Here is a 24,952-nt window from a genome sequence, read left to right as displayed (position 1 = left end):
TTTATCAGCCGATGTCCAGGCTACTCTTCTGGACATGCCGTTCGATGGCCGTCGCCTGTTTGGCGACCAGGCAGACCACGCGCTTGAGCGCTTTAAGGACTCCAGGGCTACGGCCAAGTCCTTGGGCCTCCCGGCCCCGCGCCAGCAAGCGGGTTCCTTTCGCTCCTTTCGTGGCCAAGGAAGGGGCGCCCCCACACGCGCCTCCAGCCACACGCCGCCTCAACAGAACTTTCAGCACGGTGGCGGCCGTGGAAACCGCAGAGGAGGCGGTCTGGGAGAACGGCGAGGCCAGTCCGCACCCGCAGCATCTGCCTCAAAACCCTCCTAGTCCGAGTTTTCAGGCCCATGTGACGCCCGTGGGCGGCAGGGTTCACCATCACCTCTGCCACTGGCGCACCGTCACATCGGACAGGTGGGTGCTGCAAATCGTCCGGAGGGGCTTCGAGACGACCCCAAAAGCCATGCCACCGCGTGTCGGGGGACCACTTGCGACTTCTGCAGGAGGAAGTTACGGCCCTCTTGGCCAAGGGGGCCATCGAGCGCGTTCCTGGGCCAGAAGTAGGGTGTGGTTGTTACTCCCACTACTTTCTGGTACCCAAGAAGGGCAAAGGGGCTCTACGCCCTATCTTGGACCTACGGAACGTCAACGGCTTCCTCCGGAAGGAGAAGTTCAAGATGTTGCCTTTGGCTCAGGTCTTGGCTGCCCTAGACTCGCAAGACTGGATGGTGGCATTGGACTTGCAGGACGCTTACTTTCACATACCCGTCCTGCCGGCCCACCGGCGGTTCACGGTAGCCTACGAGCACTTTCAGTTCACCGTGCTCCCCTTTGGCCTTACCAGCGCCCCACGGGTGTTCACAAAAGTGATGGCGGTGGTCGCAGCTCATCTTCGCAGGTTATGGGTTTCAGTTTTCCCCTACCTCGACGACTGGTTGTTGAAGGCGGACTCGCCCCAGACAGTCGTCAGCCACCTCCAGATGATGGCGGATCTCCTGCACCAGCTGGGGTTCTCCATCAACGTGCCGAAATCACACCTGTGTCCCTCCCAAAAGCTCCTCTTCATCGGAGCTGTTCTCGACTCAACGCAGTTTCGGGTCTATCCTCCCGAGCAGCGAGTCCGGGATATTCAGACTGATTCCGATCTTTCAGCCTTTGTCCCGGGTTTCGGTCAGGTTGACACTGCGGCTTCTGGGGCTGATGGCTTCCTGCATCCTTCTGGTGCATCACGCCCGGTGGCGGATGCGGGCTCTGCAGTGGGACCTGAAGTTTCAGTGGGCCCAGCATCAGGGCAACCTGTCCGACCATGTCCTGATCTCGGAGGGCACTGCGAGACTGCTGCAGTGGTGGCTCACGGACCGCGATTGGGTCAACTGCAGATCCCTCTCCCTTCCCCAACCGGAGCACATAGTTGTGACGGACGCGTCCCTCCAGGGCTGGGGAGGCCACTTGGGAGAGGCGGAGATCAGAGGCCTCTGGTCACCGGCGGAGTCCCGGCTCCATATCAACCTTCTGGAGCTGCGGGCGATTCGTCTGGCACTGAAGGCATTCCTCCCCTCAGTCCGAGGGAGTGCAGTGCAGGTGTTCACGGACAACACCACCGCCATGTGGTACTGCAACAAGCACCCTCTGTCAGAAGTGGTTGGAACATCAGGGCTTGACCCTGGTGGTTCAACACCTGGCAGGTTCTCTGAACGCCAGGGCGGACAAACTCAGCCAAAGGTGCTCGATGGATCACGAATGGCGTCTGAACTCGGACGTGGCGCAAGGCATCTTTCTACAATGGGGAGAGCCTTGGTTAGATCTATTCGCCACCGAAGAGAACGCGCAATGTCAACAGTTCTGCGCGTTGGAATTTCCAAGGCGGCGCTCGGCGACTCATTTCGTCGCGAGTGGAGTTGCGGTCTGTTATACGCCTTTCCGCCTATACCACTTCTGCCCAGAGTGCTGAAGAAGATCAAGCGCGACCGGGCACAAGTCATCCTTGTGGCTCCGGACTGGGCTCGAAGGTATTGGTATCCCGAGCTACTCAATATGTCAGTCGGTCCCATGATCCGTCTGCCCCTTCAGGAGGGACCTTCTGTCGCAGCAGCAGGGGACGGTCCTCCACCAGAACCTGTCCAGTCTCCACCTCCATGCTTGGAGATTGAGCGGCAACAGTTGAGGCCATTTGACTTGCCTCCTGAAGTCTGTACTGTTATTCTGGCAGCCAGGCGTCCCTCCACAAAGTCGGTATACGCCTGCCGGTGGAACAGATTGGTGGCATGGTGCACAGCAAAGGCTGTGGATCCTCTTTGTGCCCCTCTTTCTGAGGTTCTTCTCTTCCTTCTTTCTCTTGCCCAGCAGGGCTCTGCTCTGGGCACTCTCAAGGGCTACCTTTCTGCCCTTTCGGCCTTTCTAAGGCTGCCTGATCAACCTTCTTTGTTCAAGTCCCCTATTGTCACTCGTTTTCTGAAAGGCATCACACACATGTTTCCACCTGTTAATTTTGTGATGCCTCAGTGGGACTTGAACCTGGTTCTTACTTTCTTGATGTGCGCTCCCTTTGAGACACTCCATTCTTGTCCTCTCCGTCTTCTCACTTTGAAGACAGCTTTCCTGGTTGCCATCACCTCTGCCAGGAGAGTGAGTGAGCTCCAGGCTCTATCTTGCAAACCTCCTTTCCTATCTGTACATCCGAACAAGGTGGTGTTGCGTACAAGACCCTCTTTCCTGCCCAAGGTAGTCTCTGCTTTCCACATCAGGCAGTCCATCACCTTGCCCTCCTTCTTTCCGCCTCCGCATCCCTCAAAGGATGAAGAGCGGCTCCATCGTCTGGACCCAAAACGTGCGCTTTCATTCTATATGGATCGCACACGCCAGTTAAGGGTGGATGACCAACTCTTTGTTGGTTACGTGGGTGCGAAGAAGGGACGGGCGGTGCATAAGCCGACCATCTATCGGTGGGTCGTCTTATGCATCAAGGCGTGCTACTCCTTATCTTTAAAGGAGCCTCCAGTTGGGCTGAGGGCCCATTCCACTCAGGCCACGGCGGCTACTACTGCACTGGGTCGGGGAGTCCCCCTGCAGGACATTTGCCAGGCGGCTACGTGGGCCTCGCTGCACACCTTTGCGAGGCACTACTGCCTGGACAGTCAAGTCCGGAGGGATGGCTTCTTTGGCCGTTCCGTCCTCCACTTTCTGGTGTAAGTATTGGTTCGCAGACCCACCACTTGGGTTGGTATTGCTAGGATATCTATTCTAAGGTAAGGAATTTAATACTAACCTGTTTCTTTCAGATGAACAAGTTACTTACCTTCGGTAACAATATATCTGTAAGAAACAGTAGTTAGTATTAGATTCCTTACCGCCCCACCCATCCTCCCCGTTCTTCGAACTGATACCTAGGGTTAAGGTCACCCCCTTTCAGGGCCCTAGTTTCATGGCACCAGTGTTGGTTCTATCATGACTCTGCGTATCTGGCGTGGAAAAGCTGTGTCTAAGAACTGACGTCAGCGCGCATGGGCGGCGTCTAAGTACTCCGACGACGTCACTCCGGCGCAGACGACGCCGACGACGGACGCGGAGCCAGGGACGACGCCTAACGACGCGCAGGGGTATTGCTACGCAAAAATTTCCGGATCCAGTCTGACGCCTGGGGATATTCTAAGGTAAGGAATCTAATGCTAACTACTGTTTCTTACAGATATATCGTTACCGAAGGTAAGTAACTTGTTCCTATGGATATATTGCCATTCTGTGTACGGTGGGACTCCCACTTCGACGACGGGGAATGAATCAAGCATGCGAATCAATGAAAGATACCAGTACTGGAGAGTCACAGTTTACAGGTAAGTAACTTATGTTATTCACTATATTCTATCTGTTTCTCAATATTTGTATTTATGTATTTCTTTTTGGTAACAGGGCCTCCATGTTTCCTTTTCTTCTCCACCTCCCTGTGGGGTGTTACTTGTGGGGTTCCACTGCCTGGAGTTTTTCTAGGATGGGAGTCGTTTTTGTTTGGTCCTTTTGGGTTATTAGTGGAATCATGCCTCATACTTCCTTAATTGAACATGTTTGAGGTTTCCTCTTGGTGTTTTCACCCCAGATAGGATCAGTTGCTGTGGGTATGTGGAGCTTTGCTCTGTACCGGCTTACATGGCCTGGTTTTTCACGGGCTTCAGCTATTCTGTGTAAAATAGGATCATAGTGATTGGTGTATTTTGACGTTTTCCATTGCCATGGGTTCTGCTTACCCATGCATTTCGGTGTCACCAGTTAGTTCTATATTCAGATTTTTTGGTAAAGGCAAGTTCGCTGGCACACCCCGCAGGGATAGTGTCACTTTGGTGTCTCATTCTAATGTAAAGAATCTGCGGCTAGATGTGTCTTATCAGATGGACAAGTTACTTACCTTCGGTAACATCTTATCTGGTAGAGACATAATCTAGCTGCAGATTACTTACTGTTCCTCCCCGTTCTCCAAACTGTTTTCTTCTTACCTACAACGTCCGTTTCTTGAAATTATTTTATAGTAAATTACTACTTTTGGTATTTACCACTTGTAGTGGTTAATTTAAAGAAGTATCTATCTTTTTGGCACACACTTTCCCTAGCCAGTATCTTTGGTGGCAACGCATTTTGGCATGGAAATTAGTCGCAGAAGAAACTGACTAGCGCCTTGAGACCTTGCGGTGAACTGTGCGCTATATAAGAATGTATGACTATGACTATGATCGTACAGGGGAAAGCAAAGAGCGCGTCCTCGTGGACGTCAGCCCTCCTCTTCCTCCACCTCTTCCAACCCCCCTGACGCAGAAAAGCAGCCCTAGATCCGCCTTCAGGATCATGTGGGTCCGGTTGGGGGTCGGCTTACCCATTTTCTACAGGATTGGGAATCGGTTACGACAGATCTTTGGGTTCTCAATCTTGTAGAAAATGGGAAATTTCCCCCTGTTTACCCTCCTTGTCAAGGTTTTTGCTCCGACGAACATCTGTCTCTTCTGCAGGAGGAGGTTCTAACTCTGTTACGAAAGGGTGCGATAGAGGTGGTCCCAGAGCAGGAAAGGGGTCAGGGATGCTACTCCCGGTATTTCCTGATCCCCAAAAAGGATGGCAGGCTTCGTCCAATCCTGGATCTCAGGATCTTGAATCTCTATCTGAAGCAGGAGAAATTCAAGATGCTCACCCTTGTTCAGGTTCTTCATGCGTTGATGGAAGGAGACTGGATGGTGTCGCTCGACTTGCAGGACGCGTATTTCCATATACCCATCCTGAAGTCGCACAGAAAGTATCTCCGTTTCACGGTTGGGTCGCAGCACTACCAGTTTGCGGTCCTTCCGTTTGGTCTTACTACTGCGCCTCGAGTCTTCACCAAGGTGATGGCGGTGGTGGCAGCTCATCTCAGGAGGTCGGGATACCTGTGTTCCCTTATTTGGACGATTGGCTGGTCAAAGCGGAGTCATCAGAGAAGGTGCTCCATCATCTGCAAGAGACAACTCAGTTGTTGTTCAGGTTGGGTTTTTCGATAAATGTACCCAAGTCTCACCTGGTGCCCTCCCAGCGCAACCTGTTCATAGGTGCCGTACTGGACACTACTGTTTGTCGTGCATTCCCTCCACCTCAAAGGATTCGCGACATACAGGAAATGATTCCTTTGTTTTACCCTGGAGCGGTCGTTCCAGTCCTGAAGGTCCTTCGCTTGCTCGGTCTGATGGCTTCTTGCATTCTCCTGGTCAACCATGCACGCTGGCACATGAGGGCACTCCAGTGGTGTCTCCGCAGGCAGTGGTATCAGCACAACGGAGATCTCGGGGAGTCGGTGAAGATCTCCAGAGAAACTGCAGCGGATCTGTCTTGGTGGAGCGTGGAAGGCAACCTGTCGCAAGGGAAGCCTTTCCATCTACCTCCATCGGTGGCCACGGTGATAGCGGATGCATCCACTCTAGGGTGGGGTGCTCATCTGGGGGATCTGGAGGTCAAGGGTCTTTGGTCTCCAGAGGAAAGGTTGCTTCACATCAACCTTCTAGAGTTGCGGGCGATACGTTTGGCGCTCAAGGCCTTCCTCCCTTCCCTTCGCGGTCAGTCGATCCAAGTCCTGACGGACAGCACGACCGCGATGTGGTACATCAACAAGCAGGGAGGAGTGGGGTCTCAGTGTCTCTGCAGAGAGGCTCTGCGTCTCTGGTCCTGGGTTCAGGACCACCAGATTTGTCTGATGGCAAATCATCTGGCCGGAGTTCTGAACGTGCGTGCAGACAGTCTCAGCCGGCAGTTCTCTGCCGACCACGAGTGGAGGCTTCATCCAGAGGTGGTTCGTCACGTCTTTCGGACGTGGGGGACTCCTCGGGTGGACCTGTTTGCCACTCGCGAGAATGCTCACTGCCCGTCATTCTGCAGTCTCCAGTATCCGATGCAAGGAGCCTTGGGGGACGCGTTTCAGTTCAGTTGGGGAAATCAACTCCTTTACGCGTTTCCTCCCATACCCTTGATTCCTCGGGTTCTGAGGAAAATTCGCCAAGACCGGGCCCAAGTTATATTGGTCGCCCCTGATTGGCCAAGAAGGGTGTGGTATACAGATCTACTCCAGCTCTCCTCTCACCCGCCGCTCCGTCTCCCTCTCAGGGCAGACCTCCTCTCTCAGATGGAGGGGCAGGTTCTACACCCCCACCTCCATACATTGCACCTTCATGCCTGGAGATTGAACGGGGCAACCTGATTTCCTATTCTCTCACACCTGATGTGGTGGATGTCATTTTGTCTGCCAGGCGTGACTCCACTAAGACTGTCTATTCTTATAGATGGTCTAGGTTTGTAATTTGGTGTGGTGAGAATGATATTGACCCATTGAGAGCCCATTTATCAGATGTGCTCCGGTTTGCTCTTTCTTTGGCGCAACAGGGGCTGGCGGTTGCCACAGTTAAGGGCTATCTTTCGGCGCTGTCGGCTTTTATTTGTTTGCCTGATCAGCCCTCTCTTTTTAAGTCTCCTGTAGTCTTGAGGTTTTTGAAGGGTCTTGTAAACAAGTTTCCGCCTACTCCTTTTATTGTACCTCAGTGGGACTTGAATCTTGTTCTGACTTTTCTGATGGGCTCTCCCTTTGAGCCTCTTCATAAATGTCCTATGAGGCTTTTAACCTTTAAGGCAGTTTTCCTAGTTGCAATTACCTCGGCAAGGAGGGTGAGTGAGCTTCAAGCTCTTAGTTCCAAGCCCCCGTTCCTGACCATACATGCTGATCGGATGGTTCTAAGGACCAGGGCTGCTTTTCTTCCTAAGGTGGTGACTCCTTTTCACCTTGGTCAATCCATTACCCTCCCTACCTTTTATCCTCCCCCACACCCTTCCAAGGAGGAGGAGAGGTTGCACCGTCTGGACCCTAAGAGGGCGGTGTCTTTTTATTTGGACAGAACTAAGGACTGTCGCATTGGACGATCAACTCTTCATTGGCTTTGCTGGCTGCAAGAAGGGAAGAGCGGTCCATAAAAGAACTTTATCAAGATGGATCGTTCTGTGTATAAAGATCTGCTACTCTTTGGCCGGTAAGGAACCTCCAGAGGGTATTAGGGCTCATTCCACTAGAGCTAAGTCGACTACCTCAGCTTTGGCTAGAGGTGTTCCTGTGGAGGACATTTGTAGGGCGGCAACCTGGTCTTCCCTCCACACTTTTGCGAAGCATTACTGCTTGGATACCGAAGTAAGGAGGGACGGCCATTTTGCGCGCTCTGTCCTTCAGGATTTTCTGGTTTAGAAGAGTGGACACCCTCCTCCGGGAGTGGGGACTGCTGTGGGACTCTATTCACAAGGTGAGGAATCCACACGGCAGATGTATCTATCAGAAGAACACGTTACTTACCTTCGGTAACGCTTTTTCTGGTAGATACTATATCTGCCTGTGGATTCCTCACTGACCCACCCGCCTCCCCGTTGTCCACTCTTCTATGCCGGAGTTATTGTAATGTAATGTATATTTATTTTGATGTCAAGGAAATGTTTCTTTTGCTTTCTTGCACTTGCTTTGCACTGTGTGCTTTTCCTTGATTATTGTGTACTGTGTATACTTTGCTTATATCTACTGTCATTGGTCCGTCCGTGTGCCTCGATGGCACGGAAAAAAGGCGGAACTGATGTCATCACGCCGGCGTGGGCCTATTATAGGCGTCGGTGACGTCAGCGGAGTCGCGAGCGGAGCCGTGTCTCTGTGACGTCCTATCCACGTCGGTGCGAGGCTACGAAAAAGAATTTCCGAATGTTGCTGGCGCAAGGGGGATATTCACAAGGTGAGGAATCCACAGGCAGATATAGTATCTACCAGAAAAAGCGTTACCGAAGGTAAGTAACTTGCTCATATGGAATCCATTGACAACCCTTCCGGTGGATGACATCACTATAGAGGCGTACAACACCTTCAACTAACGTGCATAGGTTCTGATGGAAAAAACTATTTGGATACCGTCTGGTGCTTGTGGAGAATTCTAAAGTAAGTAATCAGTGGCTTGACTATGTCTCCACCTGATAGGTGTTACTGAAGGTAAGTAACTTGTCCATTACAGCTATGGCATTTTCTTACCATTGATCTTCAGATGTCGCCATCTCACTCCTCATTTTTGTCTGTGTTGTGGCTAAAAATGTTCACCTAAGGGTTTCCTTCTGGATCGTGTGGCCTTTTGACGGTGTAATTCCGTCTCTTAGAGAACTGCTTTATAAGGAGGCTAGGTCTCCCATTCCACCCTTTTTGTAAAGGTTCTTTCCTTGATTCTGGAGGTGATAAGGATTTTATTTTTCAAAGGTCCATTGTAACATTTCCTTTTTATTGGTGAATGTCGTCTGCTTGGAGGATTTATTTCTTCTGACTGCCTTTGGTGAACGTGGGCCTGTATTCCGCTTTTTAGTAATAAATACATTCTGACTCCTGTGAAGACGCTGCTTACTGACCTCAGTTCCTGTTGTGCTTGTATGCACTACCGTTTATTGTTTTGACTTTTTAATTTCATGGGGCTTGATCCCTGCACAGCTGTGATATTCCATCTTTTTTTAAGGGATGTCAGTCAGGTCTTGCTGCCTGCTATCTCTGCCGGTTGAATGGAAATCGTTCTCTCTTGAGGTCTTATGTGAGTGGCATCTATTGCGAATATATCTTTGGATGGAACACGGTGGTGGTCATCATTATTCAGAAATTTTCACACCTGCAGTTTTCATTTAATTTATTGTTGGTTGCCGTATGGTACCCTCTTCAGGCAATAGTGTTAGTTCATGGGCGGTTGCCATTGATTTTTATGGGGTGGATGGTGCTCCTCCACGCCCTCTGTCTTCTTATGCAGTAGTATGTTGCTTCTTTCCCAGATTGTTGGTAATATGTTTATATCTATGATTTTCACTCTTTTGCTCTCGGATGTTTGGTCTATTACCAATATATGTTGGTATTTATATCTATCTCCCAATAGTTACCTCTAGTCTTTGGAGGTTCTTGTTCCTACACTGGTCAGTCTCCTCATTGCTGGGGGTTACTGGTGGTTTTCTTTCCCGATGGGGATGATAATAATGTTAGTGTATTCTGATAAACTTGCATGTAGACATGTATAATGTGTGTGTGATATATATGTATGTATATATATATATGTGTATACATGTGTCAATGTGTATACAGTTATATTTTTGTGAGTATGGTTGTGCTGAACTACTTCCGTAAGGAGTAATTCTCGGCTTTTGTCTCCGTGCTTCTTTTGAGGCTCTAGTTCGACCTTGACTTGGTCTTTGTTTTTGCATTTCTTTATCCTTTGTCCTCTAGGATTCTGGTTTAATAGTTTTGAAGGGTTGTCTTCTCTAGGAGGCTTTACTCTGTCTGAGCGTTCTTGTTCCACTTACAGTGCTCTTATTCATCACTGAGAGGGGTCTCTAACAAGCGTTCTTGTTGTTCTTCTTACAAAGCTCTTATTCAGCACTGTAAGAATGTATCTCTCTCTTCTGTTGTCTTCTGTTGTAGATGTACTATGACATTCCCTTTCCCCTGTATCACAGAGTTCAGTTACACCACATTCTAATTTTTACGACAACACTCCCGGGGCTCCAATTGAGTGGATTGAGCTGAACTCCTTGGTCCTTTACCCTTTTCCAGTCATGGGTTGATATTCTTTGGTCGGACTACATTGTGTTATTGTTTTTCCACAACACTTCCTTATCCCTCTGCTGTGGGTAATTTTGTCCATTTGTTTCCCTATGTGGACTTACTCTATTTCTTTGTGGACAGGCTAGTCCTATTCAGCGATCTGTTTTTTCTCAGTTCATTTCACAGGCCGGCCACCAAGGATGGTGTTGCTTGGGTATCTAATTCTGCGATTAGGAACCTGCGGCTAGTTGTCTCTATCAAATGAATAAGTTATTACCTTTGGTATCGCCTTATCTGATAGGGACAGGATCTAGCTGCAGATTCCTTAACATCCCGCCTATCCTCTCCGCTCTGCGAACTGTAAGTCCTGTTGCCTACAAGATCCCTGTTGTGGCATTCTGATACCCTACTTTAGGACTTTGTAATTATTTGACCCAAAGATGTCTCTTTTTTTTGTCACACTGTTTCCATAGGCAGTTCTAGAGTGGCTATGCGTTGTTGGCGAGAAAAATAGTCACAGAAGAAACTGATGTGAGCGCTTCAGAGGAGGGCTTAGATGGACTCAGTCGACATCCCATCCGGAGGATGACTTCGCTATGGAGTCGTCCGAAGCCCTCTACCTTTTTGCAGAGGTACTGTTGTACAAATATTTCCTGATCCAGTCTGGTCCCTAGGAATAATTCTAAAATACAGAATCTGCAGCTAGATCCTGTGTCTACCTGATGAAGCATTACCTAAGGTAAATAACTTCTTTTTCAGTACCAAATATTTTTATCGAGCACTCAAAAGTCCAAACAAATATTCAGTAATCAATTATCTCGTAACAATTTTAATCTTGAATCTTTCCAATTGTCATCTTCATTGGAATCAGTCTTCAGTATTCAGAATATTCGTCATTCTACATATAGCCATGCAGTCATGCAGCCAACACGTGTTTCGTCTGGTTATATAAGACCTACGACTTCCTCAGGGCTGCAACCCAAACAAAATATAACAGTACCATTATATTAATAATTTGTCAACCATAAGACAACAACATTAAAGAAATTTCTAGAGTTATTAGGGAAACATCCCAAACCTTAAGGGTGCTCAATAGTAGAGATATGCAAAGTTATTTAGGGCTTACCACCAAGTAAAAGCTAGAGACACCTTAGTGAAGTATAATCATAGTAAGATCGAAGTTGTTACCATCATCAAATTTGATATATAATATTGTTAAATACACACAAGTAGTTGATAGTGGGTTGTAGAAAATACTTTGTGATCATGTTGTAGGGCCTCATACCTATATTTCTCCACGTTGTTCTGTATTGTAATCTCAAGTCCTATTCGTATCAAGTTCTAACCTGTATAGAGTAATGTAATTGTCATTAATAACTCGAATACTAATTTTAATCTGCAGTATTAGTGATATCTCATCATATCGTGGGATCCTCTTACCTATTTTTTATTTTGTATCTACGTATCTTTGAGTCTCCCGTAACCAGTATCCAGGTGTCTTTATCCGTCACCTGTAAAAGCGAAAGTCCGGGTTAACGGTAATCCTGAATGTAGTCTAGATGATACACTGTCAAAAAGATTCCACATGGTCAAGTAGTAACTTGAAGCAATCTCACCGCCCGTACAAAGTCTTGTACTTCGGAGCGCGCATCTCTGTTCTGGCGTCCTAGTTAGGCGCCATCTTGCTATTCCTCTTTATACTTTCGGAGGTTAGCGACCGCCATCTTAGTAAAACACGTATTAATACATAGTAATATTATGTTGACATCGCCTTATCTTTAACGTATACTATGGTGAATTAACTGCAGAACAAAGTGGCGTTTTAATGTAGAGATTAACTGCGTTTATTGCAATAATTTATTAGTTGATAAAGTCAAAATCTAAAATCTATATTATGCCAATCGCTATCTAATTTCTCGAGTTGCATATAAAGGGATAGTCTCTTGTCTCCTATGAACGCTAGTTTATTTAAGATATCTTTATTGTGACATTGTCTATTATTCATCGGTACCAGGACGAATGTGAAATTACGTCGCCATCTTGATATGGTCTGATGTGATAGACCAGAAAGTCTGAGTTAGATATGGTAATACCATAATCAATCGGATTGTTGGTTACAGACTTATTCTTGATAATATTTTTAATCTAAACGTGTTTACTTGATGGTCCTCTCATAATTGGAGAAGTAGTTTCTATTTAAGGGTTTTAAGTATTAGAGAGGTATTATATAAGGTAAACAGTCATATGCTGTTATATATTCAATGTGAAGGAACAATAGCATTTAGCCCTGCCAACATGTCACCGGAGGTTTAGTAACCGAGTACATAGCAAGATTGTAGGGGATTTAGATGAGAGGTTGTGGGCAAGTTCCAAAAATCCTTTCATATCATTCGATAATTGAAAATCTGATAGATTAATGACTTCAATATCACTTACTTCTACATCGTCTCCTAAGTCTGTTGCTTTCAGGATCTCAGACTCCTCTATGACTTGACCCAGTTTCTGATGTTGAGGTGAAACTAATTTTTTAGAAGAGGTTCAACGGTTACGAAGGGGGAACCGAGATACAGAAAGAAACCGAACTACAACTGCAAGAGGACCAGGAGAGGAAGTGGGAGATCCAGGGTCAAGAATAAAGAGGAGTCTGAGATCCTGGAAGCAACAGACTTAGGAGAGTGAGGGTAGAGTATGCTTTGTTAGTAGGGATTTAATATTGTTTTGACAACTTGTTAGTACATATTTGTAAACGCTATACATGACGGTTCCTTTTGAGAAGACTCATAACCAACACTGTAGGTCTGATTTGGCTATGGTGACAAGCCAATGATAAAGGTCTGATTGCTTATAATGGAAGTTACAATAAAGGCAGTGGGGGTGACACATTGGTTGTGAAAATTATGTTAGTCAATAGGCATTTAAGGGTTGATTGATATCACTGAGTATTAAAGCCTACATTGTGGTAAACTGTTACGTTAAATGTCACAGGTCACCTTTGTAAGGAAAGAAGGCGAGAAGATTTCCACTGTAATAATTATTGCTATAATCTCTTCTATTTGCCAGGATCTTATAAAAATGTCTTTGTACATAATTCATACATATATATATATATATATACATCCATACTTACACGATCCTTTGGGTGAGCTCTTTTCTGCCACTGACCATTTACATTCTGTTTCTATCCTTGACAGTGTAATGCAGTCCACAACAGTCATTGGTTTTCTTGCCATGTGGATGATGGCATTTTCTAGTCATATGTGTACATCTAACTGAAAATGAATGCACTTCAGAGTCAGAGTTGGTAGCCATTCCGATAATTGTCTCCTTTTATAGTTCCCCTTTTAATTCATTGCTTCTCATCTTTTTATCTTAATATTTCTTAAAAGGATACTACAGACCCTGCTACCACACTGCTTGCCTCTCTTTTATCTGCAGAGCGCTGCATCCCACGAGGCAACTTCTCTGAACCAGGAGACCATTATTGGATGCTGTTCTCCATAGCTTATCATTGTTTTACTGTTCTAAGATGACCAACCTGTTTCTTCTAAATGTGATGGCCTTGATGGAATTTTCAAATAAAATAGACTGTTTACAGTACCTCTGCAAGACTGTCACCTTCTACTATGTTTAGTTTTGTTATTGCAACCATATGCATTGTTAGGAGGGCCTCGTGTTTTCTTTTTTTCTACTTGTATGCTTTTAATTTATCTTGCATATTTTGTTGAGTTTGAGTATGTTTTATTGCTGTTGTGTCAGGAAGTGAATGTAAGAATGTGTCATGGATGCATGAGTGCAAAGATGAGTGACGGAGTGTGTGCACAAAGACCTATTGAGTGCCAGAACCGATCAGCGGCACAAAGGCCACTTTCATTCATAATCCAGTCTATTGGCATTGCAAGTGCTTGTTTTAAATGCATGTTTGAGTAGCATAATTTCACGCCATGCAAGCATAGGAAGATGATGTAGGTTTTAGCTTTTCTTTCAACAGTAGTAACCCATAAATGTACTTGTTCTTAACCTATCTGTCAGGAGTTAACTGAAAACCAGAGTACTCCGAAGAAGGAAAAGCAGGAGTGGCTTTCTAAGCAAAAGGAGAACATTCAGCATTTCCAGGCAGAGGAGGAAGCCAACCTGTTACGGCGCCAAAGACAGTATCTTGAATTGGAATGTCGCCGCTTCAAGAGACGTATGCTCCTTGGTCGTCATAACCTGGAGCAAGATTTGGTTCGAGAGGTATGTTTTGAAACTAATTGGGTAATATGACTTCGCATTGTTATAAAAAAATATATAATGAATAAAGTATGAGGGTAGTATATGCCAGATTGGAAGAGCTTAATAGACAAGTTTCATTGTTTATCAGGAATATACTTGACTCATTAGCAATATTTGTAATATAAATTATAGAGCTGCATACGTAAGTATTTTCTTTCTGTTTAGAAAACCGCTATCCTGTGCAATCACTAACACAGATAACACTATTGAACACCCGTTTCCTCTCTCCCGGCTTTGACAGAAGTACATTTTGATGAAGAGGTGTTGGAAACACTTTGAATAGAATATCTTACTTGGAATAAGCACTTGTGGAGTTCAGGTTTTCTGTAACCTGGACCCAAATAAGTAGTTTCTCCCTCCCCTCACTCATTATTATTCTTCCCTTTAAGAAAATGTTAAACCAAGTTTTGAATTTCTATAATCTTGTCAAGTAAACACAAAAATCCTCATAGGGTTTGTTGATTTTGTTTCCTTTGCTGTTTCTAGCATCCACTTCATCACTGTGATGGGGCATTGAAGCAAACTATTTTGGCCAGAAGTGAACGAGCAGGCATTTTATCTGCTTTAGGATTACAGAGTGCAATGTAGTGTAAGGCCAACATATCATATCCTCGTTAGTTGTTTCAAGGGCTTTGCTTTTTCAAATATTTTGCAAGGCACTTAACATATTTCCTGACAGTTACATATTTCTAAGAGAAAGTTTGGCACACGTGCAGCAAATCAATAAGGTAGTTAATAGAAAAGGTGTTATTTTTGTTTTTTACATCATTAATGAAAACTAAATGTTTTAGAGTGCTATACATGAAACAGCCAGAGAGATGTTGAAAACTTGAAATTGCATGTTGCCAAACAGGTTTTATCTTTCTTGAAGCTCAGTATATTTTTTAATGATGCCTTGTCAGGCTTTCAACATTGTTGCAGTACAGAAACGGCAACCATAGCTGCTCTTGATTGTAGGAAAGTGCCCCTTTTTGCATCATTCACCCCACCCCCCACCACCACCACACTTTTTGCCTGACACATGATGCATTTTGACTTAGTGTGCCCTGGGTCCCTGACGATCAGGTTCCCAGAGCATGTGTTCTTTCCCAAGGCTGTACCATTGTCCTTTCCCAAAGCTGTACCATTGTCCCCCAATTTGCACCTCCCTGGTCACAGGTAAGCCCCTTGTAAAAAAAACCATGGGTACCAAGGGAACTGTGACCATGAAAGGCCTTCAAGGGCTGCAGCACCTATTGGGCCAACCTTAGGGGGCCTGCACCTTAACACCCAAGCCCTGCCATTGAAGGCTCTGTGTTTTTTTGCTGCAGAGAAAAGTGAAGTCAGTGCCATGCCTGCAATCCACTGCCTGTGGCCTAGGTAAGCCACTCCTCTAGCAGGATGCACTAGACCACAGGTGAGGGTACATTTGCATGAGTACTGTACCCCTACAGAGTCTGTCATGTACAGTAACGCCATAACGAGTATATGATCTGGGAGTTGGTCATTACGAACTCCACAACTCCATAATGGCTTTACTGAACACTGAGATGTTTGGTAGCAAACTTCTCAGCACATTAAACCCACACTGGTGCCAGCGTGGGATTTAATGTAAAATGCACACAGTGGGCTTCTTAGGGATGCCCCCTGAGAAACAACCAGCTCTTGTGTTGTTCCTGAATGGCTGCTTGCCATTTGCCACCACCAGACCGGTTTCTGGACTCCTAGGTAGATAGCCTCCGCTCTCTGGCTCCTGAAACAACATCCATCCTGGGCAGAGGTGTCAGTCTTCCTCCCCCAGGATGGCATGGGTTCATGAAGGGGAAGCTTCTAATCCCTGCCGCCTTTGTAAGCTGTCCCTGCCTTTTCTCCAGCAACTGACTCCCACCGTTTCTCAACCCCACTTTGGGTGGGAGAATCAGCAGGAAAATTCAGTTTGGAGGAGAGGTGTGCCCACCTTTGCCAACCCCACCTCTCAGGTGGGGAAGGCGAGGTGAAGCACACTTCAGTCCCCTCCATCTTGAAAATGAGGGGACTCGGCCAATTTTAAAGAGGCTCATGGCGCCCTCCCACTGGAGGGTGGCATTATAGGGTGTGTACTCACCTCAAGGAAAGGACCCATTGGTCCCTACCTGCACACCTCTGTAAACACCCAGATATTTAGTATTTAGGGGTGATCCTGAACCTTGCCTCCTCGGATTCAAAAAGAAAGAAGGAGGACCGAAGAGCCGTGCTGACCCATGAAGACGAGGACACAAACTGCTTTGGGCTCAGCCCTACCCGCCGGTCCTGATTAAGACCTGCCTACAGCGAAACCCCGGCGAAGCCGATAGCCCCCCAGAGCCTGGAGGACCTGCCCTTTACTCATCTGAAAAGATTCAGTCTCCAGTAAGCACCAGATTTGCTCCCCAAAGGCTCCAACAAAGTTCCCAGATCCATGCGGCTTCGCGGTTCTACACTACTCTGCACCAGAAGCCCACAACCCGAGTTCAAGTGGCTCAGCACCACAGGGAAGTCTCCCCAGCGATCCTGACCTGGGATATGGTGATCCCCAACCTTACTCAAACTCCAGACTGACGACAGCCTCAGTCCGAAGGGTCATCCCGACCTCAGCTGGTAAGATCTAATGCCTAAAAACATCCTTGTACCCGACTCCCCACTGCCATGGGTGGCCCAACCCTTGGTAGCCAAGCATCCCTCAAGAACCCAACTTACCTCTCCTGTCGGTGGCCACCTCCAGGAAACCTCACTGCCCGAGCCTGCAACCTTTTCTTCAAACCGGAGAGCAAACCACAGGGCTGCTCACTTTTTCTTGGCACTCTGGATCCGGCTACCTCTGTGCCGCTGGTGGTGCAGCTCCAGTGCTGATCCTAACCCCAGTAGCTTTGCTCCCAAACCCGAGTGACCTGCTTGTAAGCAGCCCCTGACCGAAGGCCCCCTTAGCACTATTGGCTTACATTGGGCCGCTGCACTCTGCACCGGCCGCCCCAGTACTGCTGGTTGTGCAATTTGAGTGCCTAGCTGAACCTTGGGGGAACCTTGATTCTAACCTCCAAAAACTATTCTTGCAGGTAGTTTACTTACCTGCAAACTGATAACCTTTTGTTCGAGGTATATGTGCTGTTGATACACATGCTTTGCATATTCCTGCCATCTAGTGTTCTGTCCTTAAGTTTGCAAGTTGTTTTTCTTTAAAGAAGTCTTTTCCAGTCAGGAGGTAAGGTGACTCTTCCTTTTGGGGATAATGCGCATGGGCATTGACTCCATTGTTAGATTGTTTTCTTTCCGCCATCAGATACCGATTCGAAACTGTTAATCAGGATCCATCCAAATCCATCATCGATTCTTAATCAAACTAAAGCCATTTCAATACTGTCCTTGGTGCCATCCCAAATACCCGCGCACCGACCTTCATATGGTCTGTAACCTCTCTCTCGCCCCAGAGAATAAAGAGGAAGACAGCGATGCTTGTCAGTCGTTCCGATCCAAAAAGATTCTACTTTACCTTTGAGCTTGACGAAGAGACATGTAGCAGCAGAATATCGGGGACACCCCTGATATCTTCCCTGAAGATATCAAGCTAGAAGAGATGGAAGCGTTAGCGGTGGAAGATGAAGAGGCCTTCTTTGTCCAGGACTCCGATTCCGAGTTTGAGATCAAACTAGAGTGCCACGACGTTCCAGCTGGACAGGGTGTGGTGGCTTCCAAAGCCCCTTTACCCACCAAACCCGCAAAAAACAAATAAAAGGCTATTGGGCCACCAGGCCATGGTAGGCACCAAGACTCTGATTCCGGCATAACCGCACCACAGCCTCTCCCAGCCGACCTCTCCACTCCACTAGGGGCCGCCGTCGACACCATCTCGCCGGCTGACCCCCACAGGCAAGTCCCCGGTCTCTACGCCGCGGAGGCCCCAGGCCAAGCAGGGGTGTAACTTCGGATCTGCCGCTCGCAGGAGCCCGCGGGACAGATGGTGAGTACAAGCTTTCCTTCGTCTTTCCGTGTCTTCCCGAGTATGTCGTCTCGGGGCAGGATGCGTGTCAGGATATATTTGTTAGGCAGGAAGGCTGGCGGAGCCGAGCTACATTGCGGCCATCACGGTCGCGAGCTTGGCTCCTCCCCCCGACCCAGTTATTATTAAGGGCCAGTTCCCTTTGGATTCCATAGTTGTCTCTAATACCTGTAAAATGGCAATTTCACAAACCTCAGGGGAGGCACCACCTCCAGATAAAGATTCAACGCTAATAGATGCCTCAGGGAAGAGAGAAGCTGCTCAATCAGCCAACCATTGGCGTATAGCCAATACACAAGGACTTTGGCTAGGTATGATAGGGCACACAGGGACAAGATGGATGAATTATTGCAATATCTCCCTGAAGAACACAAGAAAAGGGGGCAGGAAATAGCACAGGAATGGAAATGTATTTGTAATTCATCTATTAGTTGTGCGTCAGATGCTGCAGATACTGCAGCTAGAGGAGTCAACGTCAGCATTCTACTTAGGAGACCTGCATGGCTCAGATTATATGCTTTCAAACCAGAATTCCAACAATCTATTCTTTATTGCACCTTTTGATAAGGAATACCTCTATGTGCCTCAAGTGGACCAATCACTTGACAAAATGAAAAAGGATACAGAAGTTGCAATAACTATGGGAGCACTTCAGTCTTTTTCTACTGTTGCAGGGATTCTGCTCCTACACAGAACTGTGCACAGAGACCCAGGACCTCCGTGAACTGTGGTGGACCAAAAAACTCACCTCAGTACCTAGAAACCCTAACCAACTAACATCAGTGTCTCATTAGCTCTTCGTCCTATAGCAAAGGAAACAATGATTAGGCATCCCAGAACATGCAACTTAGGTTATACATGGGAATAGTGGGAATCAAGAATACTCTTTGGTATTCTCATTCCAATCCACAACAGAAGTAAAAAAAGAGATACGGGAAAGGTTAAAATATTTATTTTAACGACATGCTCTAAGATGCAGTATCTTTGCTAACATAAGCAGACATATGATTAGAAATATGATCAGCATTGTTACAATTCCATAAAATACAAAAGGAGAAATCATATTACAATGATGGTGAAAACAGGTCTTATAGTGCCTAGTATATCACCCTCACTAGATTGGAACCGTGTTTTATAAAATATAGAAGGTCTCTTAGCTCTAAGATCAGCAGGAGTGTATCACATCAGGATCTGCAAAAGCTCTCTGGAAACGGAATTCTTCCAAGTGCCTGAAATCATGCCTACAGTGCAATATTAAAAGCGCCAAAATCTCAGTTGGCTTGCAGCTGCATGTATGTTATGTCTACAACGTGAGCCGATCAGCCCGAACAACAGCTACCTTGTTATGATAACCTTGGACGCTTTAGAACTCACTGTGCAGACTAGGGTCACAATGTAAGTCTAGGGATACTGAAAACAAGCCTTTCTCATGTGAAGTAATTCACGCAGCCCAACTTACAACAACAGCTATATGCAGTGTCGTGTGCTAAAGCAGCAAAAGGTAAAATGGCATTAAAACTTCTAATAAGCCTATGCTAACAAAGCAATGTGCGCAAATGAGGCTCAGCTCTCACTACACCCTCCCTTGATCAGAGAACACACAATTAAGGGGAGGCAATTGTTAGATCGCAGAGTTCAAGTTCGAATGAGACAGAACCAAGTTCAAATTTTGCCAAACTGGATAATTGGGAGTAAATTCCGAATTAGTAACCATAAAACCTATGAAACCCAACAGGGGGGCATAGTGTCAAAACACATGTAACGCGTAGAGAAAAAAGGTGAAGGAAAAAATCATGAGTCCACTACATGTCTATGAAGCAGGAAAAAAAATCGTCACTTCAGTCCAACAGCATATAGGCACAGTGCTTTGCAACCGCTTCCAATAAGAAGTATTTGTTTTCGTCAGTGAACATTTCAGCCATCTAATTCAGTAATGGAAAAGCACACACATGTTCTAAAACAGTCGGAGCCTCTAGCACCATCAGAGGACAACTTGGATGTTCTTCGAGAAAACTGCGTGCCAGAAAGTCATGGGCTGCAGTCCATATATTCCAATTACCTAGAACTCCATGAGCCGCTGCGCAGGCCATAATCCCAACACCTGAACAGTCTAGTTCATGAGCAACCAAGGGACTCATTAGTAAATCATAATCTGGTTTAGGAGACACCGTGTTGCAGAGACACAAATTGAGAGCCCATTCAAAACTGCAATCCAGGCAGTGGAAAACTGGCTGCATGCATGTAATGTACGAAAACCGGAAAGATGAACCATACGCCACACTCAAAGTAGCCAAAGGCAGCGATCCATTGTATTCAAGCCTCCTGTTACGAAGTTGAAGCAGCCGGGGCAGGTTGTCATGTGGCACAGAATGTGCAACCATTTTTGGGAAAGCAAATTAACAGAAGTACACCGGCAGCCAAGGCGAAAATTAACGGTAAACCCCAGAAGAGACTGGAACAAATCAAATGAGAAAATGCCGGTATTACACCAAACATAGTTTGGTATGAAGTCACAAGGCCAGAACTTACTACTTTAAAAAGTGCTCTAAGCCCGTGGTCGACGAAGCATTGAATATAGTGTGAATCAACGCTCCAAAACGCAGGGGGAGATCAGTATTCAGAAGGGCATGTACCTCAGTACGAGTGTTAGCCACATGAAGGACGAATGTTTCATGTGCGGATGGAAGGGCAACTTCTTTTTGAGACAAAAGATACCTTATTCGACTCATCTTGTTGAACTCTGCTCTCAAGGTCGGAATGGAAGGCCAGATGGATATATTGAGCTTCCCATGCGGTGGAGGGAGCAGAACATTTTTACAACAAACTACACTTTGGGAGACAGTCACTATGTACGGAATCCCATCCAGCATACCACAGCAATCTTCATTATTTAAAAGTAAATAACTACTGTTTGCTAACAACGTGAAAGTCGGTGTAATAGCCTGGGTGGGTGTACCTTTCAAAATACAGGCCAAATTCGGGTCTCTTGAATTACACGAGCCGTGCAATTGTATATTACTACAGACCTATGAGTGATTGTGTGTTCAAGTGTTATCTTCACCTTTTAAGTAAACCTCTTTACCCTCCCTCAGGCACCTAAAGGTGAACGGCAAAGACCAAACTTCATGGAGATATGCGCTACCTAATGGTTCATAGCTGCCTATGGCATAATGCTTCATGCAAGCTTCAAACTTAAACAGTGGAAAAGGTAATGGTTCGAGGCATGTGGGCTGCTGAATTCATATCTGTGCATAGATCGCCGCCTAGTGTTGGGTCCGGATGATTGCACATTGTTGTCCTGGAAGAGTCTTCGAAGTATCACGAGATAGGTGGCTCCTCCCCTGGACTACAGTGCGCATGGGCATCGCCTCCATCCCCAGATTGTTTTTTTCCGCCATTGGGTTCGGATGTGTTTCGGTTCCCTCTGTCGGAATCGATAGTTGTAAAACTTTTCTAACTCGAGACCAAAAGGTCTTTAGGCTGGGCGTCGGTATCGTTTTGTTCAGGCTTTTGTCTGTTCTCAGCTCCGGACTCTTGCTACCCATTCGCGTGCTCTCGGCGCGGACGGGCCTACTCGACGCTCCAGACATGGAACGAACTCCGTTCAAAAGGTGCCCGGTGTGCACCTCCAAGTATTCACACCTCGATGTGCACCCTGTGTGCAACAAATGTTTGTCGCCGGACCATGATGAGGCCAGGTGTATGGCCTGCTCGAAGTTCCGGTGTAAGAAAGCTCTCAAGATTCGTCGGGCCGCTAGACTCCAGGCCCAGTTATCGCACCCCCGGCGCCCCCGCCGGACAACATCTTCGAGGAATTTGTTGAAAACGACGATGTCCTACAGGTTTCGGACTCTAGCCCCGCGTCCGAAGGGGATGCCTACGACGTGGGAGACGAGGACTTTGACGAAGCCGGCGACGAGCTAGGGGACGACGATGGGGCCATTGCCACCGTGGGGGATAGCTCGGAGGAAGAGCATCCCCAAACTGACTCAGGGGTCAACCCCCTTCATGCGGCCCAGGTCGAGGGATCGCCTTCGGGCCTTACCCAAGACCTCGTTACTAGTCCAGCAGCCCCGCCTCCGGGCCCGGTCACGGACATTTCTGATGCGCCACTCCCGTTAACAAAAACGAAAGTGAAGCCATTGGGATCCACACCTCCGGTTTCGAAACCGAAAGTGAAAGCTGCGCTGGTGCAGAAGGCTCTGGAGGCATCGACTTCCAAGAAATTCAAAATGGCCGACTTGAAGAGCCGCGCCAAGATGGCCGACCCGAGGGCCTCGGGGTCGACGCCAAAGGCGAAGTCGACCGACGCGGCCGCGTCGGCGCCGAAGATGGTCGAGGTCGATGGCCCAAAGAAAGCTTCGAAGAAGCGTCAAAGCGATTCCACGGCTCCGGCCGTCGGGGACGAGGAACGTGACGTGTCGGCTCCGAACACGGTGCCTCTCGCCAATCCGACTCCCGACTCGGGGAGATCGTTCGAGCCCGTCAAGCCCTCTCCGGCCTTAACAAAAAAGGTCGCGGAGTCTCTGCAATGGATTCGGAAGGACGCTGTGGTTCCCGAACCAGGGGATGTGGTGCCGAAGCACACACCGAAGCCCACAAAGGCGCAGACGCCTATCCGCTTTACCCTGCCGCCGAAGTCGACGCCGAAGGCTTTCGCTCCGAAGCATGGGGCAGGCGTGCCCTCGAAGGAGGTGTCGACGCCCAAAGCGTCGTTGGTGGTGTCGAAGCCTCGGCTCCAGCCACTTGCAGAGGAAGAGCGTCGGGAGGTCATCATCGACGCCAATACCGGAAAACTGTCTCTCCTCAAAAGGAAAATCACCACGGAGCCGGTGTTGGAACATTTTCGTATTCCTCTCAAAAACAAGAAGGATTCTGCGGGTACTTCGGCCCCGATAGAGCCTGCATCTCCACAAGCCTTAGAACATTCGCCACCGCGTTCCAACGCAGGGGATGGTGACGATGAGGAGGTCGAGTACAACTATCCGGCGTACTCGGATCCGGAGGAGGAACATGAACCTTGGTCTGCCGGAGGCGACCCAGAGGACCCGCAGTCGGGCCAGGAACCGCAGCTCTTTGCGGCAAAAACCTCGCCGACGGAGGACTCGGCAGCCTTCAACGCTTTGATTGAGAGAGCTGCAGCTAACCATGATGTCGAGCTGCATTCGGATCCTGTGGATGTGGACTTTTTGTTTGACACTTTCTCAGTGGCTGAAAAGTCAGTCAAGACATTGCCAATGCTCAAGGGAGTGCTAAAGCACGCGACGGAGGTCTTCAAGGAGCCCACTCGGGCGCGTGTCATCAATCCCCGCATTGACAAAAAATATAAGGCAGCGCCCTCGGATCCAACATACATCAAGGGACACTTGCCACTGGACTCTTTGGTTGTATCCAACGCTCGCAAGAGGGCGAACTCACAGACCACTGGTGACGCTCCTCCCCCAGACAAAGAGTCCAAAATATTTGAGGCCTCAGGGAAGCGGATTGCTGCGCAGGCAGCTAATATTTGGCGCATCTCAAACACGCAGGCCCTACTTGCACGCTACGATAGGGCTCATTATGACACCCTAGAAACACTGCTGCAACACTTGCCTGACCAGTACAAGGAGGCAGGGGAAATGTTAATCCAGGAGGGAAAGCTCATCACAAACGCTTCCATCAAATGTGCGCTGGACGTGGCTGATACAGCCTCCAGGGCAATCAACACTAGTGTGTTGCTAAGACGACATGCATGGCTTAGGATATCAGGTTTCAAACCGGATATACAGACAACCATCCTGAACCAAACAGTTAATCCTGACCACCTGTTCGGCCCTGAGGTGGATGCGACACTGGAAAAAATGAAGAAAGACACAGACACTGCTAAGTCTATGGGGGCCCTCCAGTCTCAGCAGTTTCGGGGTGGTTCCTTTCGCCGCTCCAATACCAGAGGCACCTCAAGGGGTCAGGCATCGCAGTCCACACAGTATTACAAAAGTAATACCCAAACCTCATACACCAACAAGGGTAGAGGTGGCTACAGAGGCAACAACATCAAAGGCAGGGGACGTGGAAACAACAGCTCCAGGTCCACCACCGCCAACAAGCAGTGACGTCTTGTCACTACCCCCCGACCACACAACACCGGTCGGGGGGAGACTCCAGCAGTTCCTGCCCGCGTGGAAATCCATCACCACGGACAGGTGGGTCAAGTCTCTTATCCAGTACGGTTACTGTCTGGAACTTACTTCCACTCCACCAAACATACCTCCAAGAAGCCGTCCTATGTCCGGCGAGCACTTGCACTTGTTGCAGCAGGAAGTTCAAGTCATGCTGCAAAAAGGGGCAATAGAGCTCGTCCCACTGCAAGAAAGGGGAGCAGGGGTTTACTCCCTGTATTTTCTGATCCCCAAAAAGGACGGATCCCTCAGGCCCATCCTGGACCTCAGGCCCCTCAACTGGTACATTCTCTCGGAGCACTTCCATATGCTCACGTTACAGCAGGTACTCCCTCTGCTTCAACAGGGGGACTTCCTGGCTACGTTGGATCTAAAGGATGCATACTTTCATATCCTCCTGCATCCTTCCCACAGGAAGTATCTCAGATTCACGATTCAAGACCAGCACT

At 47.7% G+C, this 24,952-nt stretch overlaps 1 protein-coding gene across 2 annotated transcripts in view; it reads left to right on the top strand.

The window, feature by feature from the left end:
* TAOK1 (TAO kinase 1) overlaps nucleotides 1-24,952 on the top strand; it is a 1,246,355-nt gene that overhangs the window by 924,094 nt on the left and 297,309 nt on the right. For both annotated transcript variants that reach the window (XM_086955104.1, XM_086955103.1), the window contains exon 16: nucleotides 14,112-14,315. In XM_086955104.1, coding sequence (XP_086811230.1) covers nucleotides 14,112-14,315 — 204 coding nt within the window. The remainder of the gene's footprint in view (nucleotides 1-14,111; nucleotides 14,316-24,952) is intronic.

The sequence above is a fragment of the Lissotriton vulgaris genome, chromosome 2_1 (assembly GCF_964263255.1).
Source record: "Lissotriton vulgaris chromosome 2_1, aLisVul1.2, whole genome shotgun sequence".
In the NCBI taxonomy this organism is placed as follows: domain Eukaryota; kingdom Metazoa; phylum Chordata; class Amphibia; order Caudata; family Salamandridae; genus Lissotriton; species Lissotriton vulgaris.
This window is presented reverse-complemented; position numbering and strand designations above follow the sequence as displayed.